This window comes from Panulirus ornatus, chromosome 18 (genome assembly GCF_036320965.1).
Source record: "Panulirus ornatus isolate Po-2019 chromosome 18, ASM3632096v1, whole genome shotgun sequence".
In the NCBI taxonomy this organism is placed as follows: domain Eukaryota; kingdom Metazoa; phylum Arthropoda; class Malacostraca; order Decapoda; family Palinuridae; genus Panulirus; species Panulirus ornatus.
In genome coordinates, this window is record NC_092241.1 from 50,509,120 (window position 1) to 50,525,954 (window position 16,835).

The following is a 16,835-nucleotide window of genomic DNA, read 5'->3' on the forward strand; positions in this document are numbered from 1 at the left end:
ATAAACAAAAGTGGGGAAATGGGTGAGGAACGGAAGATATTTAAGTAAGGAATGCTTTCTTGTGCAAGAGAAGTGTCTGACATGTGGAAAGTGAGATGTGAGCATGAGAAAGGGTTTTAAGAGTTGGAATAAGGAAGTAAAATTGTTTGTTAGATATTGATAGGCATCACCTGCAGTTTAGTGCAAGTGATTGGGTGAGGTAAAATGTACAGGACAGAGTGGCTGGAGGTCAAGAGGAAGGTGCTGGGCTTGAAAATGAGGGAAAACGAGAGTTGGTTTAAGAGGGTATCAGCAAACGTTAGCGAGAATTAGAAAATATCTTGGCAGGTGAATAGTGCAAGAAGATCAAGAGAACCTGTGGGAGCATCAGTGAAGGGAGCAGATGGGAGGTGATAACAGGCAATGAAGAAATGGAGTATTTTGGGGCACTGAATGTAGAAGATATGGTTGTAGATGTGGTGTGTTTAGGATGTGAAGATATGTAAAGTAAGTTAATCATGGTAAATGGTTTGGTGAAATGAGAAGAGGTAGTGAATACCTTGCATAAATTGAATTTGAACACAGCATCTGGCATGGATGGGATTGGAATTGAATTAATCAAGAAAGAGAGTGGCATTGTTGTTGACTGGTTAAGTAGGATTTTCAGTGTGTGTATAGCCAAAGGGGAGGTGTCTGAGGATTGGCAGAGTGTCTATATGGTGCCAATGTAAAAGGTGTAACATTTACATTAGTAAAGTATATCTGGTAAGTTGTATGGGAGAGCATTGATTGAGATAGTAGCGAGTTGCACTGATGCTTTGCTGACAGTTGCTTGTATAGGTTTGAATCCTGGCTGGGGCATTTAGTCCATTATCAACTCAGCTATTCATTGTGTGGGGATTGGTTGCAAGGAAAATGTAAAACATGATGGAATGATGTTAGATGACATTACTTTTCTCAGAAAGAAAGTGGTTGGATGCACTCTCTGTGTCCTGTACTCAGATGATAAAACTAAGAGTCGCATTTTGAACCACTTACTGAAAATGTTGAACTGTGCACGAACCTTCCATTTTAGGGCAATCAAAGTCATGGTAAGAAAGTCTGCAATGACTTTGAAAACTTCAGAGTTACTGGGAATGTTTGATATATCTTTTACACACAAGGAGTTATGGGAGATGCATCATAATAAACAGGCAAAAAACTGAAAGGCCTTGTTTTCAGTCTGCAGTAAGAAATGAATTCCTTATTGAAGTGCTGTTAGAGCATTGGAAGGTGAAAATATTGAGAGGTTTGGGAGCGTAAGAATACAAAGGAACAGCATCGTCAGTTTCTATTGCCCGAGTCTATTTAGCTTATTGCATGTATATATTAGAAATTTTTTTATTTTTATTTTGCTTTGTCGCTGTCTCCTGCGTTTGCGAGGTAGCGCAAGGAAACAGATGAAAGAAATAGCCCAACCCACCCCCATACACATGTATATACACACACGTCCACACATGCAAATATACATACCCATACATCTCAATGTACACATATATATACACTCACAGACACATACATATATACCCATGCACACAATTCACACAATCTGCCTTTATTCATTCCCATTGCCACCTCGCCACACATGGAATACCATCCCCCTCCCCCCTCATGTGTGCGAGGTAGCGCTAGGAAAAGAGAACAAAGGCCCCATTCGTTCACACTCAGTCTCTAGCTGTCATGCAATAATGCCCGAAACCACAGCTCCCTTTCCACATCCAGGCCCCACACAACTTTCCATGGTTTACCCCAGACGCTTCACATGCCCTGATTCAATCCACTGACAGCATGTCAACCCCGGTATACCACATCGATCCAGTTCACTCTATTCCTTGCCCGCCTTTCACCCTCCTGCATGTTCAGGCCCCGATCACACAAAATCTTTTTCACTCCATCTTTCCTCCTCCAATTTGGTCTCCCACTTCTCCTTGTTCCCTCCACCTCCGACACATATATCCTCTTGGTCAATCTTTCCTCACTCATTCTCTCCATGTGCCCAAACCATTTCAAAACACCCTCTTCTGCTCTCTCAACCACGCTCTTTTTATTTCCGCACATCTCTCTTACCCTTACATTACTTACTCGGTCAAACCACCTCACACCACACATTGTCCTCAAACATCTCATTTCCAGCACATGCACCCTCCTGCGCACAACTCTATCCATAGCCCACGCCTCGCAACCATACAACATTGTTGGAACCACTATTCCTTCAAACATACCCATTTTTGCTTTCCGACATAATGTTCTCGACTTCCACACATTCTTCAAGGCTCCCAGGATTTTCGCCCCCTCCCCCACCCTATGATTCACTTCCGCTTCCATGGTTCCATCCGCTGCCAGATCCACTCCCAGATATCTAAAACACTTTACTTCCTCCAGTTTTTCTCCATTCAAACTTACCTCCCAATTGACTTGACCCTCAACCCTACTGTACCTAGTAACCTTGCTCTTATTCACATTTACTCTTAACTTTCTTCTTTCACACACTTTACCAAACTCAGTCACCAGCTTCTGCAGTTTCTCACATGAATCAGCCACCAGCGCTGTATCATCAGCGAACAACAACTGACTCACTTCCCAAGCTCTCTCATCCACAACTGACTTCATACTTGCCCCTCTTTCCAAAACTCTTGCATTCACCTCCCTAATAACCCCATCCATAAACAAATTAAACAACCTTGGAGACATCACACACCCCTGCCGCAAACCTACATTCACTGGGAACCAATCACTTTCCTCTCTTCCTACCCGTACACATGCCTTACATCCTCGATAAAAATTTTTCACTGCTTCTAACAACTTGCCCCCACTCCATATATTCTTAATACCTTCCACAGAGCCTCTCTATCAACTCTATCATATGCCTTCTCCAGATCCATAAATGCTACATACAAATCCATATGCTTTTCTAAGTATTTCTCGCATACATTCTTCAAAGCAAACACCTGATCCACACATCCTCTACTACTTCTGAAACCACACTGCTCTTCCCCAATCTGATGCTCTGTACATGCCTTCACCCTCTCAATCAATACCCTCCCATATAATTTACCGGGAATACTCAACAAACTTATACCTCTGTAATTTGAGCACTCACTCTTATCCCCTTTGCCTTTGTACAATGGCACTATGCGCGCATTCCGCCAATCCTCAGGCACCTCACCATGAGTCATACATACATTAAATAACCTTACCAACCAGTCAACAATACAGTCACCCCCTTTTTTAATAAATTCCACTGCAATACCATCCAAACCTGCTGCCTTGCCGGCTTTCATCTTCCGCAAAGCTTTTACTACCTCTTCTCTGTTTACCAAATCATTTTCCCTAACCCTCTCACTTTGCATACCACCTCGACCAAAACACCCTATATTTGCCACTCTATCATCAAACCCATTCAACAAACCTTCAAAATACTCACTCCATCTCCTCACATCACCACTACTTGTTATGACGGCTTAATCCAAAGAAAATTTGAAGACTGTCCTTTACCCTCTCATAGTGCAAGTGATATTTTTATGTCTCTGGTTTGCGTAAAAACTTGTTTGATGAAAAGGTGAAAGAAAATCACTTATGAGTTAAGATGTAGCCATTCCAAGTTTATGAAGATCATATCATCTGGACTGGCCAGTGAATGTACACACATCTTTGCTATGTAAAGGATCACGGTATGTGATTTTGCTATTCTGTAAGGAACTTGATTCTACCAGTCCCTCTTTTTATGTGGTCAAAATTTGCTACTATGCAGATGAGTGTGGTAGAAATTGCTCCAAAACTAATTAGAGATGGTGGATGAAGTGTTCCTGGGTTGAGATCACCAAGTTCCTGCCAGTGGGTTGGTCTTGCCATTTCCACCATTGTGAGTGGACCTGCAGTTTTTATGATTTGGATATACCTGCAGTTGTGATTTCCTGCAACCCACTGTGTTTGTGTTAATTAGAATGGCATTTAAAAGTCTAGCAATATCTACCCCAGAACCAGATGTTACATTGAAGAAAATCTCTGACTTTAGAAATGAAGCTAAAAATCTCAAAGTACTGATGCTGGTGAGGGAGCATCAGTGCTTGGGCATGTTTACAATCTTAGTGAGTTTGTAATCCACAACTTAAAGAAGAATGCAGAGAAAATTCAAAGTGCTTTGGTCCTCTCAACACCATGGTGTAATGACCCAAACTTCTTACATGATGTATCTGTTAATCTTTGTTAATTCCTAATGTACTAATATGATGAAAATCTGGTTGATACATTTAGGACATTATATCTTGCCTTGTATTACACATCCCATTTTTCCTTATTGTTGTGCTGTATGCAGTTTCTCTTTGTTTGAATTTTTTCAGAGCATAACCATCGGAAGAAATAAGGGCTGGTTGAACATGGATACCCAAATTATTTTATTGTGTATGTGATGCACAAAAACTATCAGAACCACTATTTTTCATATAAATTGAGAGTTGATCATTCTTAATTAAGGAAAAACACATGAGATACTGGATTGACAAATCCAAAGTACAGACAGTATAGATGCCGTGATGGGCACTATGGGTAACAATGTGCACACAACCACCTTCCATGGTCACTAGCAGGTTATTGAAGTCTTCAGGCAGCTCCGGTGACTTGTCCTTTGTTTAGCCAGCCAATACAGCCTATACAGCCTATAATGCATGCAGAATTCAGCTCTGTTGGGAAATAATGTGCCTGGATTGATACTCATAGCATTGTGCTAGATCAGCGTAGATCGTTACCAGTAGCTCCGAAAGAGTTGATGAACATCTAAGTCTTCCTGATTGGCTAGACACTTATATTTTATGTAGGCTGCTGGCTGTGGTCTTAAAGAGCCTCAATGATTAGCAGGCAATAAAGCAGCTTTAATCGAGACCAAGTTATGGGGTTAGGGATGAGCCCCAGAAGCTGGTATTGACAAAAGGTACATTAATTTTTCCATATCTCCATGAATTGTTATATGTTAATTTGTTTCTATCCACTAGATGCGTTTTACTTTTTCAGGTACTGAATGAGTTTCTGGTGGCTGTAAAGGAAAAAATGAATGAGTGTAAGTGTGAACTGCTTCGGGGTGCCTTTTTCCAGCACTCGGGGAGTGGTTTTGAAGGTACAGCAGTCTCTGATGAGGCATGCTTTGATATTCTTCTTGTATTGCCTGAGCCTTTCCGTGGACACAACTTTGAGGTGAGATTTTGCACTTATTAATTCTTCAGATTTACGGACTGATTAATCATATAGTACTAGAAGCTACTTTATTTTGTTTGATTAAAAGTCATTTAGTTATGTAATTGAGAATGAGTTGATTACAACTAGATGAATGTAATAAATTTTTTTCAAGTTCTTGTCTGGTATGTATGATGAATATCGGTCAATTTTAAGTTGTAGAGAACACATTTGCACGAAAATTTCGTGGATTGATATAGTGTTGTATTACATTTTTGAATTACTTGCAATTCCTCTAATAAAGATTCAGTGAAAAATTCTAGATGTTATACTGTAATCTAGTGGACTGGAGGTGTTATCTGGTACAACAAAATGGGGTGGAAAGATCTTGTGTATATACAACTTGAAAATATAGATTTTTCCCCAAAGGACAGAGCACAGTTAAGTGTCTGATAGAGCACTCAATGTGGCAAATCCATGATAACTCCTTTGACTACAATGAGATATTGAATTTGTGGATGAATATCCACAAGGCTAAACAAGCACATAATAACCTGACTAGGCCCATTACATCACAATGAAGCTGAAGTAGTGAAGCTCAGCAAGCCCCAGTCATTCATAGTACTTGCTTAACTGGCATGCCATGATGTATGAATGATGTCTCCACCTTGGTTCCTGCTATTCTTGGTGCTTGATCACTATTGCTATTCTTTATATATAGTGTACAAGAGAGAAATTGTAATTACTGTACTTATTTTTCTCTTTTGAGAATTGAAATTGCTGGAGAGACAATGGTGTCAGATGTCAGCAGTATAACTGTCACATTATGGTGGCAATAAGCTCATTTTGGTTAACCAAGCCAGTTCTCTATGTGTTGTGCTCTTTTTTGATAGTTGCATTTCCTACTGTGGCTTGTTATCAGGAACAAATGAACAGTTACCTTATACATATGCACATGTACAATCTTTTCTTTCACTCTTGTTTGCCATTTCCTATGTTAGCAAGGTAGTGCCAGGAACAGATGAAGAAATTTCTCATTTGCTCACATCCATTCTTGAACTGTCATGGGTAATGCACTAGCACCACAGCACCCTATCTACAATAGGCCTAATAGACCTTTTCATGAATTCCCTTGGCTTTTCCCCATCCTCAAACTCTTCGTTTTGAATTAGCCTCAACTTTCTGTTGGGGAAGGTATGTGCCCTTAGCACTTTAACAATGTGGACCCCAGACATTTGACCCTGACTTAGTTGATATAAGGTTTCAGTTTTTTATTTGTGAGGAACTGCATTCATACTACCTTCAGAGTAACATACACTCTAAGTTGGTTAGTGTTTTAGTTTCTCATTTACCACCCAAAATGCCTTGGTAGGGCCAAGATATTACAGGTACCAAACATCTAGTGTTTCATATTGTAGTTTAGGCAGTCAGGGATATTTAATAGGGTACTTTCAGCCTGATTAATGAGTGTTGCTAAGAGGTATAGGAAAACCTTAGCAGTGCAGAAAAGGTGAAAGTAAATGAGCATCATGAGCATGAGGATGCTTGCTTGCATCTCGTGTACCCCATTTCTGACGAGGTGATTCAGGTGACTCCAGGTGACCAAGGAGCCATTTCGTTCTGATTCTCCGTAGTCTCTTAACTCCTGAAAATCCCTAGTCTCGGAAGGGTGCCTTGCAGACCAAAGTATCATTGCTGGACCAGTATCAGTTTATAGTTTACAAATTCATTTGCAATTTCCTTTGTGCTCCTGGAGAAAAATTCAGGATGTAATGGAGTTTGGCATCTTAACAGATCCCACTTATTCATGGTTAGTCTGTTAAAATGGTATTTTACTTAACAGAAGCCACTCGCAGAGCTCAGTTGGCTACTTAGTGTTGTCCTGACCACCAAAGTAGTACGGGCCTGGTGCACCCTGAAACAGGATTGATTATAACAAAGGATAATCCTAAGCTTCCATTGATTATGTAGATAAAAGAATGGGGTTGTGGAACATATAACAGCATTTGTCAAAGTCAAGAACAACAAATAGATACAATGGGATGGTTGCAATGTTGTCCTCGCTGCCCTAATAGTGCCTACTGGGTGCAGCCTGAATTAGGATTGGGTAAAACAAAGGATGATCTTGAGCTACAATTGATTGTGGAGGAAAAAAGAGAGGGATATGGAAAAGCATTTGTAAAGCTAAATAGCAATGAAAAGATGCAATGGAATGGTTAACCTGAGAATATTTCAGAACAACCATTATGAAGACATTATTAAGGATAAATTGCTATGTTATGAAAACAATACAAAAAATGCGAAATGAATAAAGTATGAAGTCAAGGTATTTGGTACAGTAATACAAATCTAAATGAGTATTTTTCCCAAGAGTGATAGGGAGAGAACCAAAGTGTGAATGATAGAAGACAAAGGTAACTAAAATAAGGCATGCCTACCTAGATAAAGTTTTAATAGTAATGCATATTTAAGTTAGCACTGTCTTACACCTTGATTTAAACCAATATCTCATAGTTGAATATGGGGAAAACATACATATCATGAACTACACATGTAAGTTAATCAGTAATTGTTCTGATTAACTTTTAGTTTGTTCATGGCCTTTGTGTTCATGTTTGTTGCAGACAGTCCATCCAGTTTTACCTTTTGTCCAGGACTGAGCTCACTCTCCTCTAGAACTTGGAGAGAGTAGTTTCACATAACCTCATTTCCCTAAAACCATGGCCTCTCTCGCTCTGGAAATTCGTTTGTCAGAAATCATCTGTTTGCTTGTTAGTGTAACAGGTGTGTATTTCAACACCCTGTTTTTGGTCTCCTTTCTTTTATATAAGTATGATGTTTGCTCTATCCATTTCCTTGGTACTTTGCCTCTCTGCAGTGACATCTTGAACAGTTATCTATTTAGTGCATATGCACATATCTTTAAAATGTTTGTTGAAATATTAGGATCTTGAGCCTTGTGTGGGTCGTCATTTTGGTATTGTTAACATTTTTTTTTTTTAGATATGACAATGATTTCCAAAACTGTCTTCCCATTCCTTCTCACTGGTGTTGGGGCTATAATGTCTTCCACTGTGAGAACACTTTTGAACTTGATTTTCATTTCCTCACATATCCTTACATCATCCTTTTCAAAATTTTTCCAATGAATCCCTTCACCTGAGTAGCTGCTCCTTAACTGATAACTAACACTTGAGTTTATGGAAAATTTCTAAATTCCCAGCTGCTTTGTCCACAATATCCCTTACAAAGTTTCTTTGTACCACCTTTCTTATCCTGCAAGATTCATTCTGTGCTTTCTTATACATTGCTTTTGCTTGTCAGCTGGAGTGCCATCTATAGGATCACAAGTGCACATCTCAAAGCTCCTTTTTAACACCATTTAGATTTTTGACATAGTTTAGTAAATCTTTCCTTTCTCCTTATCATTCTCTTTGTGTTTGAGGCTTGAAGTTCCCTACCTCTACTTTATTGTAAATATCACAGAAGCTCTCACCACAGAGCCCTTGGTTTTAGGCTACTGAATTCCATTTCCCTATCTACTTACCATAGAAATTATTGAGGTTTGTGTAGTTTCCATGATTATATCTTTTCTTTATTTCCTGTTTCACTTTTGCTCATATGTCCTCTTTTAGCACATATTCAAACCTGAACATTCGATGATCACTCATTGCCACATTGGTGTTTTGTATAATGTTTTCAATGGTAAGATTTAGCAGTGATGGTGTATCACTCTTTCATCCTAGTGTGCTCCATGACATGTTGGTGTTTGAAATTTTCATGTATGCACTTATAGATTCGTGTCTGTCTGTCTCTCTTATCAGTATTTTACCATATCTAAGAGGTGTTTGTTTCACGGCTTCATGCACCATCTTAATAAATAGTTCTTTCATTGTTGTTATTGTATATTTGTTCTGGTTCATCACAGGTTTTTGAAGGATTATAAAATGCTGCTTCTCCTGACTGTTACTATTCCCATTATATAGTCTGAATGGGCCTTCTTTTGCTATTTTCTAAAATTTCAGGCCCAGTTTTATGAAGGGGGCTAATGCTTCCCATCCTTTGCTTTTTTCCCCCTCTTACCATCATGTATCCCTCCGGGGAGAACAGGTGATAGCTTATCACTTTGGTAAGCTTAGTTCCCACAACTCCAATGATATTGCTTTTTCCCTTTTATGATCCATGAATTCCACTTCTTTACCACTAATTCCACTTCTTTACTACTAACTATTACCTCATCAACACCTGAATATTTTACTTTTGGTTTGACATTACCATCTCCCAACACTCCTTCCCCCTTTGCAGTTTTAGTGGAGCTGCTACACTCTCTTCCCATGTATGGCATCTTTAGTTTTCTTGTGACTGTACTCTTTGCTTTTCTCCCTCTCTTTCTTGGATGTGTGTCATGTTTGATAAATATTCCACTGAATTCTACCTTTCCTGTGAGACTCTTGACTTTTCTAAGTATTTCCTGGCTTGATGACTCCAAGACAAACATAACCATAACTTAACCCCCATATATCTTGGCTGTAAGCATCAGTTCTTCTCCTTTTCTTTATCATAGAGATTGCTTCGGGCAGTCCCATATGCTCCAGCAATCTTTTAATACACATTTCCTCCATTTTCCCCCTTTTTTTATCTGCTAAATGATTGTTGTTTCCCGCATCAGTGAGGTAGCGTCAGGAAACAGATGAAGAATGGCCCATCCACTCAAATGCTGATATATGATTATAGCAGTCATGAGAATATGTGCTCATATTGTGTATTTGTGAAAATGTTGATAATTATATAGACCCTTGTATCAGATTTTGTTCCAATGTGAAAAATATAGATATCTTTAAGATTAGTTAGACAGGTATTTGCCAGATGAATATAGTGACAAAAAATATGTGCATTACCTTGTTTTCTTTCATTTCTGTGTGGGAAAGATGGCTCTTAATAGATTTGTTACCGGTTACCAAATCAGCATAAATGTGTGTAGACGGTAGTAGTATTTTTTTCATCATTTCTGAAATTTAATGTTTGTTTTACTTCAGCATTGCCTGGCTGGCATTTCTTCCATTCTTTATCTTGCTGGATGTTTTTGCTGAGGGAAGTGGAGGCTGAAGAGGGAGCTTTTGAACATTATCTAAAACTCGGCTAGAACAGAAATATATTTAGTGTTAGCATATTATTTGGCAGATAACTTTGTCATTGGCAAACAGGCCTTCTATAACCCATTTATTTTATGTAGTATTCCTAAACATGAAAGAAATTATTGCTTGTAGGTTACTGAACGACATGGGCCAGGGTCCTACAAATTGCAGTGGACAGATAATGAAGATGTTGAAAAGCCGGACTTCATAAATAAAAATGGTTACCTTCAAGCAAGGAAACTTCGTGACAGTGCTTATGATGGGTAAGGTGTTATTTGTGCATACAGTACTGTATATTTATGTCTGCATGCATTGATTTATGTATTGGTTGGTAATGTTGAAGATGCTTCTTTGTTTAATGGGTCTCTAACCTTTTTTGAGTAGTCCTTAAACCATGCATTTTAATCCTTTCTGTGCAGCAGTAACAAAAGCATCCCTCACCCCTACCCTCATTTCAAAATTGGAAAATGAAAAGAATTATATTATGTAAAAAGCTGGTAAATTATATGGGAGGGTATTGATTGAGAGGGTGAAGGCATGTACAGAGCATCAGATTGGGGAAGAGCAGTGTGGTTTCAGAAGTGGTAGAGGATGTGTGGATCAGGTGTTTGCTTTGAAGAATGTATGTGAGAAATACTTATAAAAGCAAATGGATTTGTATGTAGCATTTATGGATCTGGAGAAGGCATATGATAGAGTTGATAGAGATGCTTCGTGGAAGGTATTAAGAATATATGGTGTGGGAGGCAAGTTGTTAGAAGCAGTGAAAAGTTTTTATCGAGGATGTAAGGCATGTGTACGTGTAGGAAGAGAGGAAAGTGATTGGTTCTCAGTGAATGTAGGTTTGCGGCAGGGGTGTGTGATGTCTCCATGGTTGTTTAACTTGTTTACGGATGGGGTTGTTAGGGAGGTAAATGCAAGAGTTTTGGAAAGAGGGGCAAGTATGAAGTCTGTTGGGGATGAGAGAGCTTGGGAAGTGAGTCAGTTGTTGTTCGCTGATGATACAGCGCTGGTGGCTGATTCATGTGAGAAACTGCAGAAGCTGGTGACTGAGTTTGGTAAAGTGTGTGAAAGAAGAAAGTTAAGAGTAAATGTGAATAAGAGCAAGGTTATTAGGTACAGTAGGGTTGAGGGTCAAGTCAATTGGGAGGTAAGTTTGAATGGAGAAAAACTGGAGGAAGTAAAGTGTTTTAGATATCTGGGAGTGGATCTGGCAGCGGATGGAACCATGGAAGCGGAAGTGGATCATAGGGTGGGGGAAGGGGCGAAAATCCTGGGAGCCTTGAAGAATGTGTGGAAGTTGAGAACATTATGTCGGAAAGCAAAAATGGGTATGTTTGAAGGAATAGTGGTTCCAACAATGTTGTATGGTTGCGAGGCGTTGGCTATGGATAGAGTTGTGCGCAGGAGGATGGATGTGCTGGAAATGAGATGTTTGAGGACAATGTGTGGTGTGAGGTGGTTTGATCGAGTAAGTAACGTAAGGGTAAGAGAGATGTGTGGAAATAAAAAGAGCGTGGTTGAGAGAGCAGAAGAGGGTGTTTTGAAATGGTTTGGGCACATGGAGAGAATGAGTGAGGAAAGATTGACCAAGAGGATATATGTGTCGGAGGTGGAGGGAACGAGAAGTGGGAGACCAAATTGGAAGTGGAAAGATGGAGTGAAAAAGATTTTGTGTGATCGGGGCCTGAACATGCAGGAGGGTGAAAGGAGGGCAAGGAATAGAGTGAATTGGATCGATGTGGTATACCGAGGTTGATGTGCTGTCAGTGGATTGAATCAGGGCATGTGAAGCGTCTGGGGTAAACCATGGAAAGCTGTGTAGGTATGTATATTTGCGTGTGTGGACGTATGTATATACATGTGTATGGGGGTGGGTTGGGCCATTTCTTTCGTCTGTTTCCTTGCGCTACCTCGCAAACGCGGGAGACAGCGACAAAGCAAAAAAGAAGAAAAAAAAAAAAGCTTTTACCTTGGCATGGGATAGAGTTTGTATTCCCAGTTACAAATTGCATCTAAATGAAACTTAGTCAGATGCAGTTGGTTATACTGTTACTTGGAGTCATCATATGATGTATAACTTCAGCCATTTGATGTTACCAGAAGAATGAGTGTGCTGTTATGTGTTTCATACTTTTGTTACATCATTACAAGAGTGATTGTGTCACCGCTTACAAGTTTGAAATAACTATTTTCCAGGGAGTTCGTGAAATTTTTCATAAAAAGAATAAGCAAACTCCAAAGGTTTTTCTTACTTGTCATGGTAGTATGATGTTGCATATCACTGCCTGATATTGTGAGGGGTAAGTAAGCCCCCCACTTTTTTTTTTTTATATCATTTGGGTGAATGCATTGAAGCCTTGGGCAACTTTGCCACCCTGGTAATGAAAGTGACATATTCTTAAACCTTCATTGGTGGCTGACTTCACTTAATGTTCTCGTGGGAGAAAGTGGCAAACATCAGTTGATCTAACTTTACCTGCCTCAATTTAGAGATCCTGCTGATTTATAGTACAATTATTAGCATACAGATGTCTCTTTCATTCCTTACAAGCCACAGAAAATATTTTTGCTGTGTGTTTACCCCCTTTTTTTAGCTGAGACATTAAGGGTGACTAAAGGTCATAATGAAGGCCATCTCATGATGACAGAGCACTGGTGGCTGATTTAAGTGAGAAGCTACTGTTGATGACTGAGTTTCGAAAAGTGTGTGAAAGGAGAAAATTGAGAGTAAATGTGAATAAGAGCAAGGTTATCAGGTTTAGCAGGGTTGAGGGACCAGTTTGTGGGGATGTGAGTTTGAATGGAGAAAAATTGGAGGAAGTGAATAATTTTAGATATCTGGGAGTGGACTTAGCAGTGAATAGAAACATGGAAGTAGAAGTGAGTCATGGATGGGGGTGGGGGGGAACGTTCTGGGAGCAATGAAGAATGTGTGGAAAGAGAGAATGTTATCTCAGAGAGCAAAAATGGCTATGTTTGAAGGAATAGTAGTTTCAACAATATTATATGGTTGTGAAGCATTGGCAAAAGATAAGGTTGAATGGCGGAGGGTGGATGTGTTGGAAATGAAATGCTTGAGGACAATATGTGGTGTGAGGTGGTTTTATCGAGTAAGTAATGAAAGGGTAAGAGAGATGTGTGGTAATAGAAAGTGTGATTTAGAGAGCAGGAGAGGGTGTTTTGAAGTGGTATGGACATATGGAGAGAATGAGTGAGGATAGGTTGACAAAGAGGATATATATGTCAGAAGTGGAGGGAACATGGAGAAGTGGGAGACCAAATTGGAGGTGGAAGGATGGAGTGAAAATGATCTTGAGCTGTTGGAGTCTGAACATGCAGGAGGGTGAAAGGCACTCATGGAAGAGAGTGAATTGGGATGATGTGGTATACCAGGGTTGACGTGGTGTCACTGGACTGAACCAGGGCTTGTGAAACGTCTGGGGTAAACCATGGAAAGGTTTGTGAGGCCTAGATGTGGATGTGGAGCTGTGGTTTTGGTGCATTACTTATGACAGCTAAAGTATGAGCTTGAGCAGATATGGCAGTTCTTCATCTATTTCCTGGCTCAGCCTTGCTGTTGCTGAGGGTGATGATGTTATTTCCTGTGGGGCGGGGTTGCACTGGGAATGGACGAGGGCGAGCAAGTATGATTATGTACATTGGTATGTTATGATACTTAATCGATGTCTCCCGCGTTAGCAAGGTAGTGCAAGGAAACAGACGAAAGAATGGCCCAAACCCATCCACATACACTTGTATATACATAAATGCCCACACATGCATATATACATACTTAAAAATTTCAATGCATATGTACATATACATTTCTTTCTTGTATCTCCCCTGATGTGATTATTACACAAAAGTGCAATTGGGAACTTATCGTGTTTTATTTCCCCGTGGACTCGTAGGAACTTATAAATACATATACATGCACAGACATATATGTATATATATACACATGTACATGTTCATACTTGCTGCCGTCATCCATTCCCCCGCCTCCTATGAAATAGCATGGGTGGAGAGAAAGAGAGAGAGGTAGCACTAGGAAAAGACAACAAAGGCCACAGTCATTCACACACAGTCTCTAGCTGTCATGTGTAATGCACCGAAACCGCAGCTCCCTTTCCACATCCAGGCCCCGGGAATACTCAACAAACTTATACGTCTGTAATTTGAACACTCATCTTTATATTCATACTTGCTGCCTTCATCCATTCCCCCGCCTCCTATGAAATAGCATGGGTGGAGAGAAAGAGAGAGAGGTAGCACTAGGAAAAGACAACAAAGGCCACATTCATTCACACTCAGTCTCTAGCTGTCATGTGTAATGCACCAAAACCACAGCTCCCTTTCCACATCCAGGCCCCAGGAATACTCAACAAACTTATACCTCTGTAATTTGAACACTCACCTTTATCCCCTTTGCCTTTGTACAATGGCACTAGGCACATACCACCAATCCTCAGGCACTTTACCATGAACCATACATACATTGAATATCCTTACCAACCAGTCAACAACACAGTCACCCCCTTTTCTAATAAATTCCACTGCATTAACATCCAAACCTGCTGCCTTGCCAGCTTTCATCTTCTGCAGAGCTTTCACTACTGTTTCTCTGTTTACCAAACCAGTCTCCCTGACTCTCTCACTATGCACACCACCTCGACCAAAACACCCTACATTTGCCACTCTATCATCAAACACATTCAACAAACCTTTAAAATTCTCACTCCCTCTTCTCACCTCCCCACTACATATTACATCCTCATTAGCCCCCTTCAATGATGTTCCCATTTGTCCTCTTGTCTTACGCACTTTATTTACCTCCTTCCAAAACACCTTTTTATCCTCCCTAAAGTTTAATGATACTCTCTCACCCCAACTCTCATTTGCCCTTTTTTTCACCTTTTACACCTTTCTCTTGATGGCCTGCCTCTTTCTTTTATACATCTCCCAGTCATTTGCACTACTTCCTTGCAAAAATCATCCAAATGCCTTTCTCTTCTTTTTTCACTAACTACCTTACTTCTTTATCCCACCACTCACTACCCTTTCAAATCTGCCCACCTCCCACACTTCTCATGCCACAAGCATCTTTTGCACAAGCCATCACTGCTTCCCTAGATACATACCATTCCTCCCCCACTCCCCTTATGTCATTTGCTATCACCTTTTTCTACTCTGCACTCAATCTCTCCTGATACTTCCTCACACGAGTCTCCTTTCCAAGCTGTCTTACTCTCACCACTCTTTTCACCCCAACATTCTCTCTTCTTTTCTGAAAACCTGTACAAATCTTCACCTTCGTCTCCACAAGATAATGATCAGACTTCCCGTCTCCACAATTGCATCCAAAAGTCTCTTTCATGTGCCTATCAGTTAACACGTAATCCATTAACACTGGCCATCTCTCCTACTTACATACATATACTTATATGTATCTTTCTTTTTAAACCAGGTATTCCCAATCACCTGTCCTTTTCAGCATACAAACCTACAAGCTCTTCACCATTTCCATTTACAGCACTGAACACCCCATGTATGCCAATTATAGCCTCAACTGCTACGTTACTCACCTTTGCATTCAAATCACCCATCACTATAACCCAGTTTTGTGCATCAAAACTGCTAACACACTCGCTCAGCTGCTCCCAAAACACTTGCCTCTCATGATCTTTCTTCTCGTGACCAGGTGCATAGGCACCAATAATCACCTATTTCTCTCCATCCACTTTCGGTTTTACCCATATTAATCTAGAGTTTACTTTCTTACACTATATCACATACTCCCACTCCTGTTTCAGGAGTAGTGCTACACCTTCCTTTGCTCTTGTCCTCTCACCAACCCCTGACTTTACTCCCAAGATATTCCCAGACCATTCTTCCCCTTTACCCTTGAGCTTCATTTCACTCGGAGCCAAAACATTGAGGTTCCTTTCCTCAAACATGCTACCTATCTCTACTTTTTTCTCATCTTGGTTACATCCACACACAATTGGACACCCCAATCTGAGTCTTCAAGGAGGATGAGCACTCCCCACGTGCTATTTCATGTGTGGTGGAATGGCGACAGGAATGGATGAAGGCAGCAAGTATGAACACCCTAAAAGCCCTCGGAAGTAAGCTGTTCTATGATCACCTTAAACTCTTATACCTAGTCTAGGAAAAGCCCAGACCATGACAATGAATGGATTTCAAATTAAAAGGCTTTTTAGTATAAGATGTTCCCCTCTTGTTTTAAGTGATTAATTTTTACTAACAGGTATGCATGTTTTTTACTAAAATACATCGAAAATGTTGGTATAGTACCATGTAGAAGGGAGCAGACACACTTAGAATACTTTGGAAAATATGCTCTGATTCCTGGATAACACTGTAATCATACTTAGTTAAATCTGCAAGGTGTGGTGAAACGACAGCAGGCTTGGGAACTTCTCTATTGGTGTGCTAGTGAGATTTGCCCCTTTGGGTAATAACTTCTTAAGTATGTCATTTCATATCTTT

At 40.1% G+C, this 16,835-nt stretch overlaps 1 protein-coding gene across 7 annotated transcripts in view; it reads left to right on the plus strand.

Annotated features, from left to right (window-relative positions):
• LOC139755074 (uncharacterized) overlaps positions 1-16,835 on the plus strand; it is a 72,844-nt gene that overhangs the window by 29,153 nt on the left and 26,856 nt on the right. For 5 of the 7 annotated variants that reach the window (XM_071673146.1, XM_071673143.1, XM_071673145.1 and 2 more), the window contains 2 exons: positions 5,026-5,205; positions 10,452-10,582. In XM_071673146.1, the coding sequence (XP_071529247.1) occupies positions 5,026-5,205; positions 10,452-10,582 (311 nt within the window). The remainder of the gene's footprint in view (positions 1-5,025; positions 5,206-10,451; positions 10,583-16,835) is intronic. The other 2 variants (XM_071673149.1, XM_071673150.1) reach the window with 1 other exon arrangement.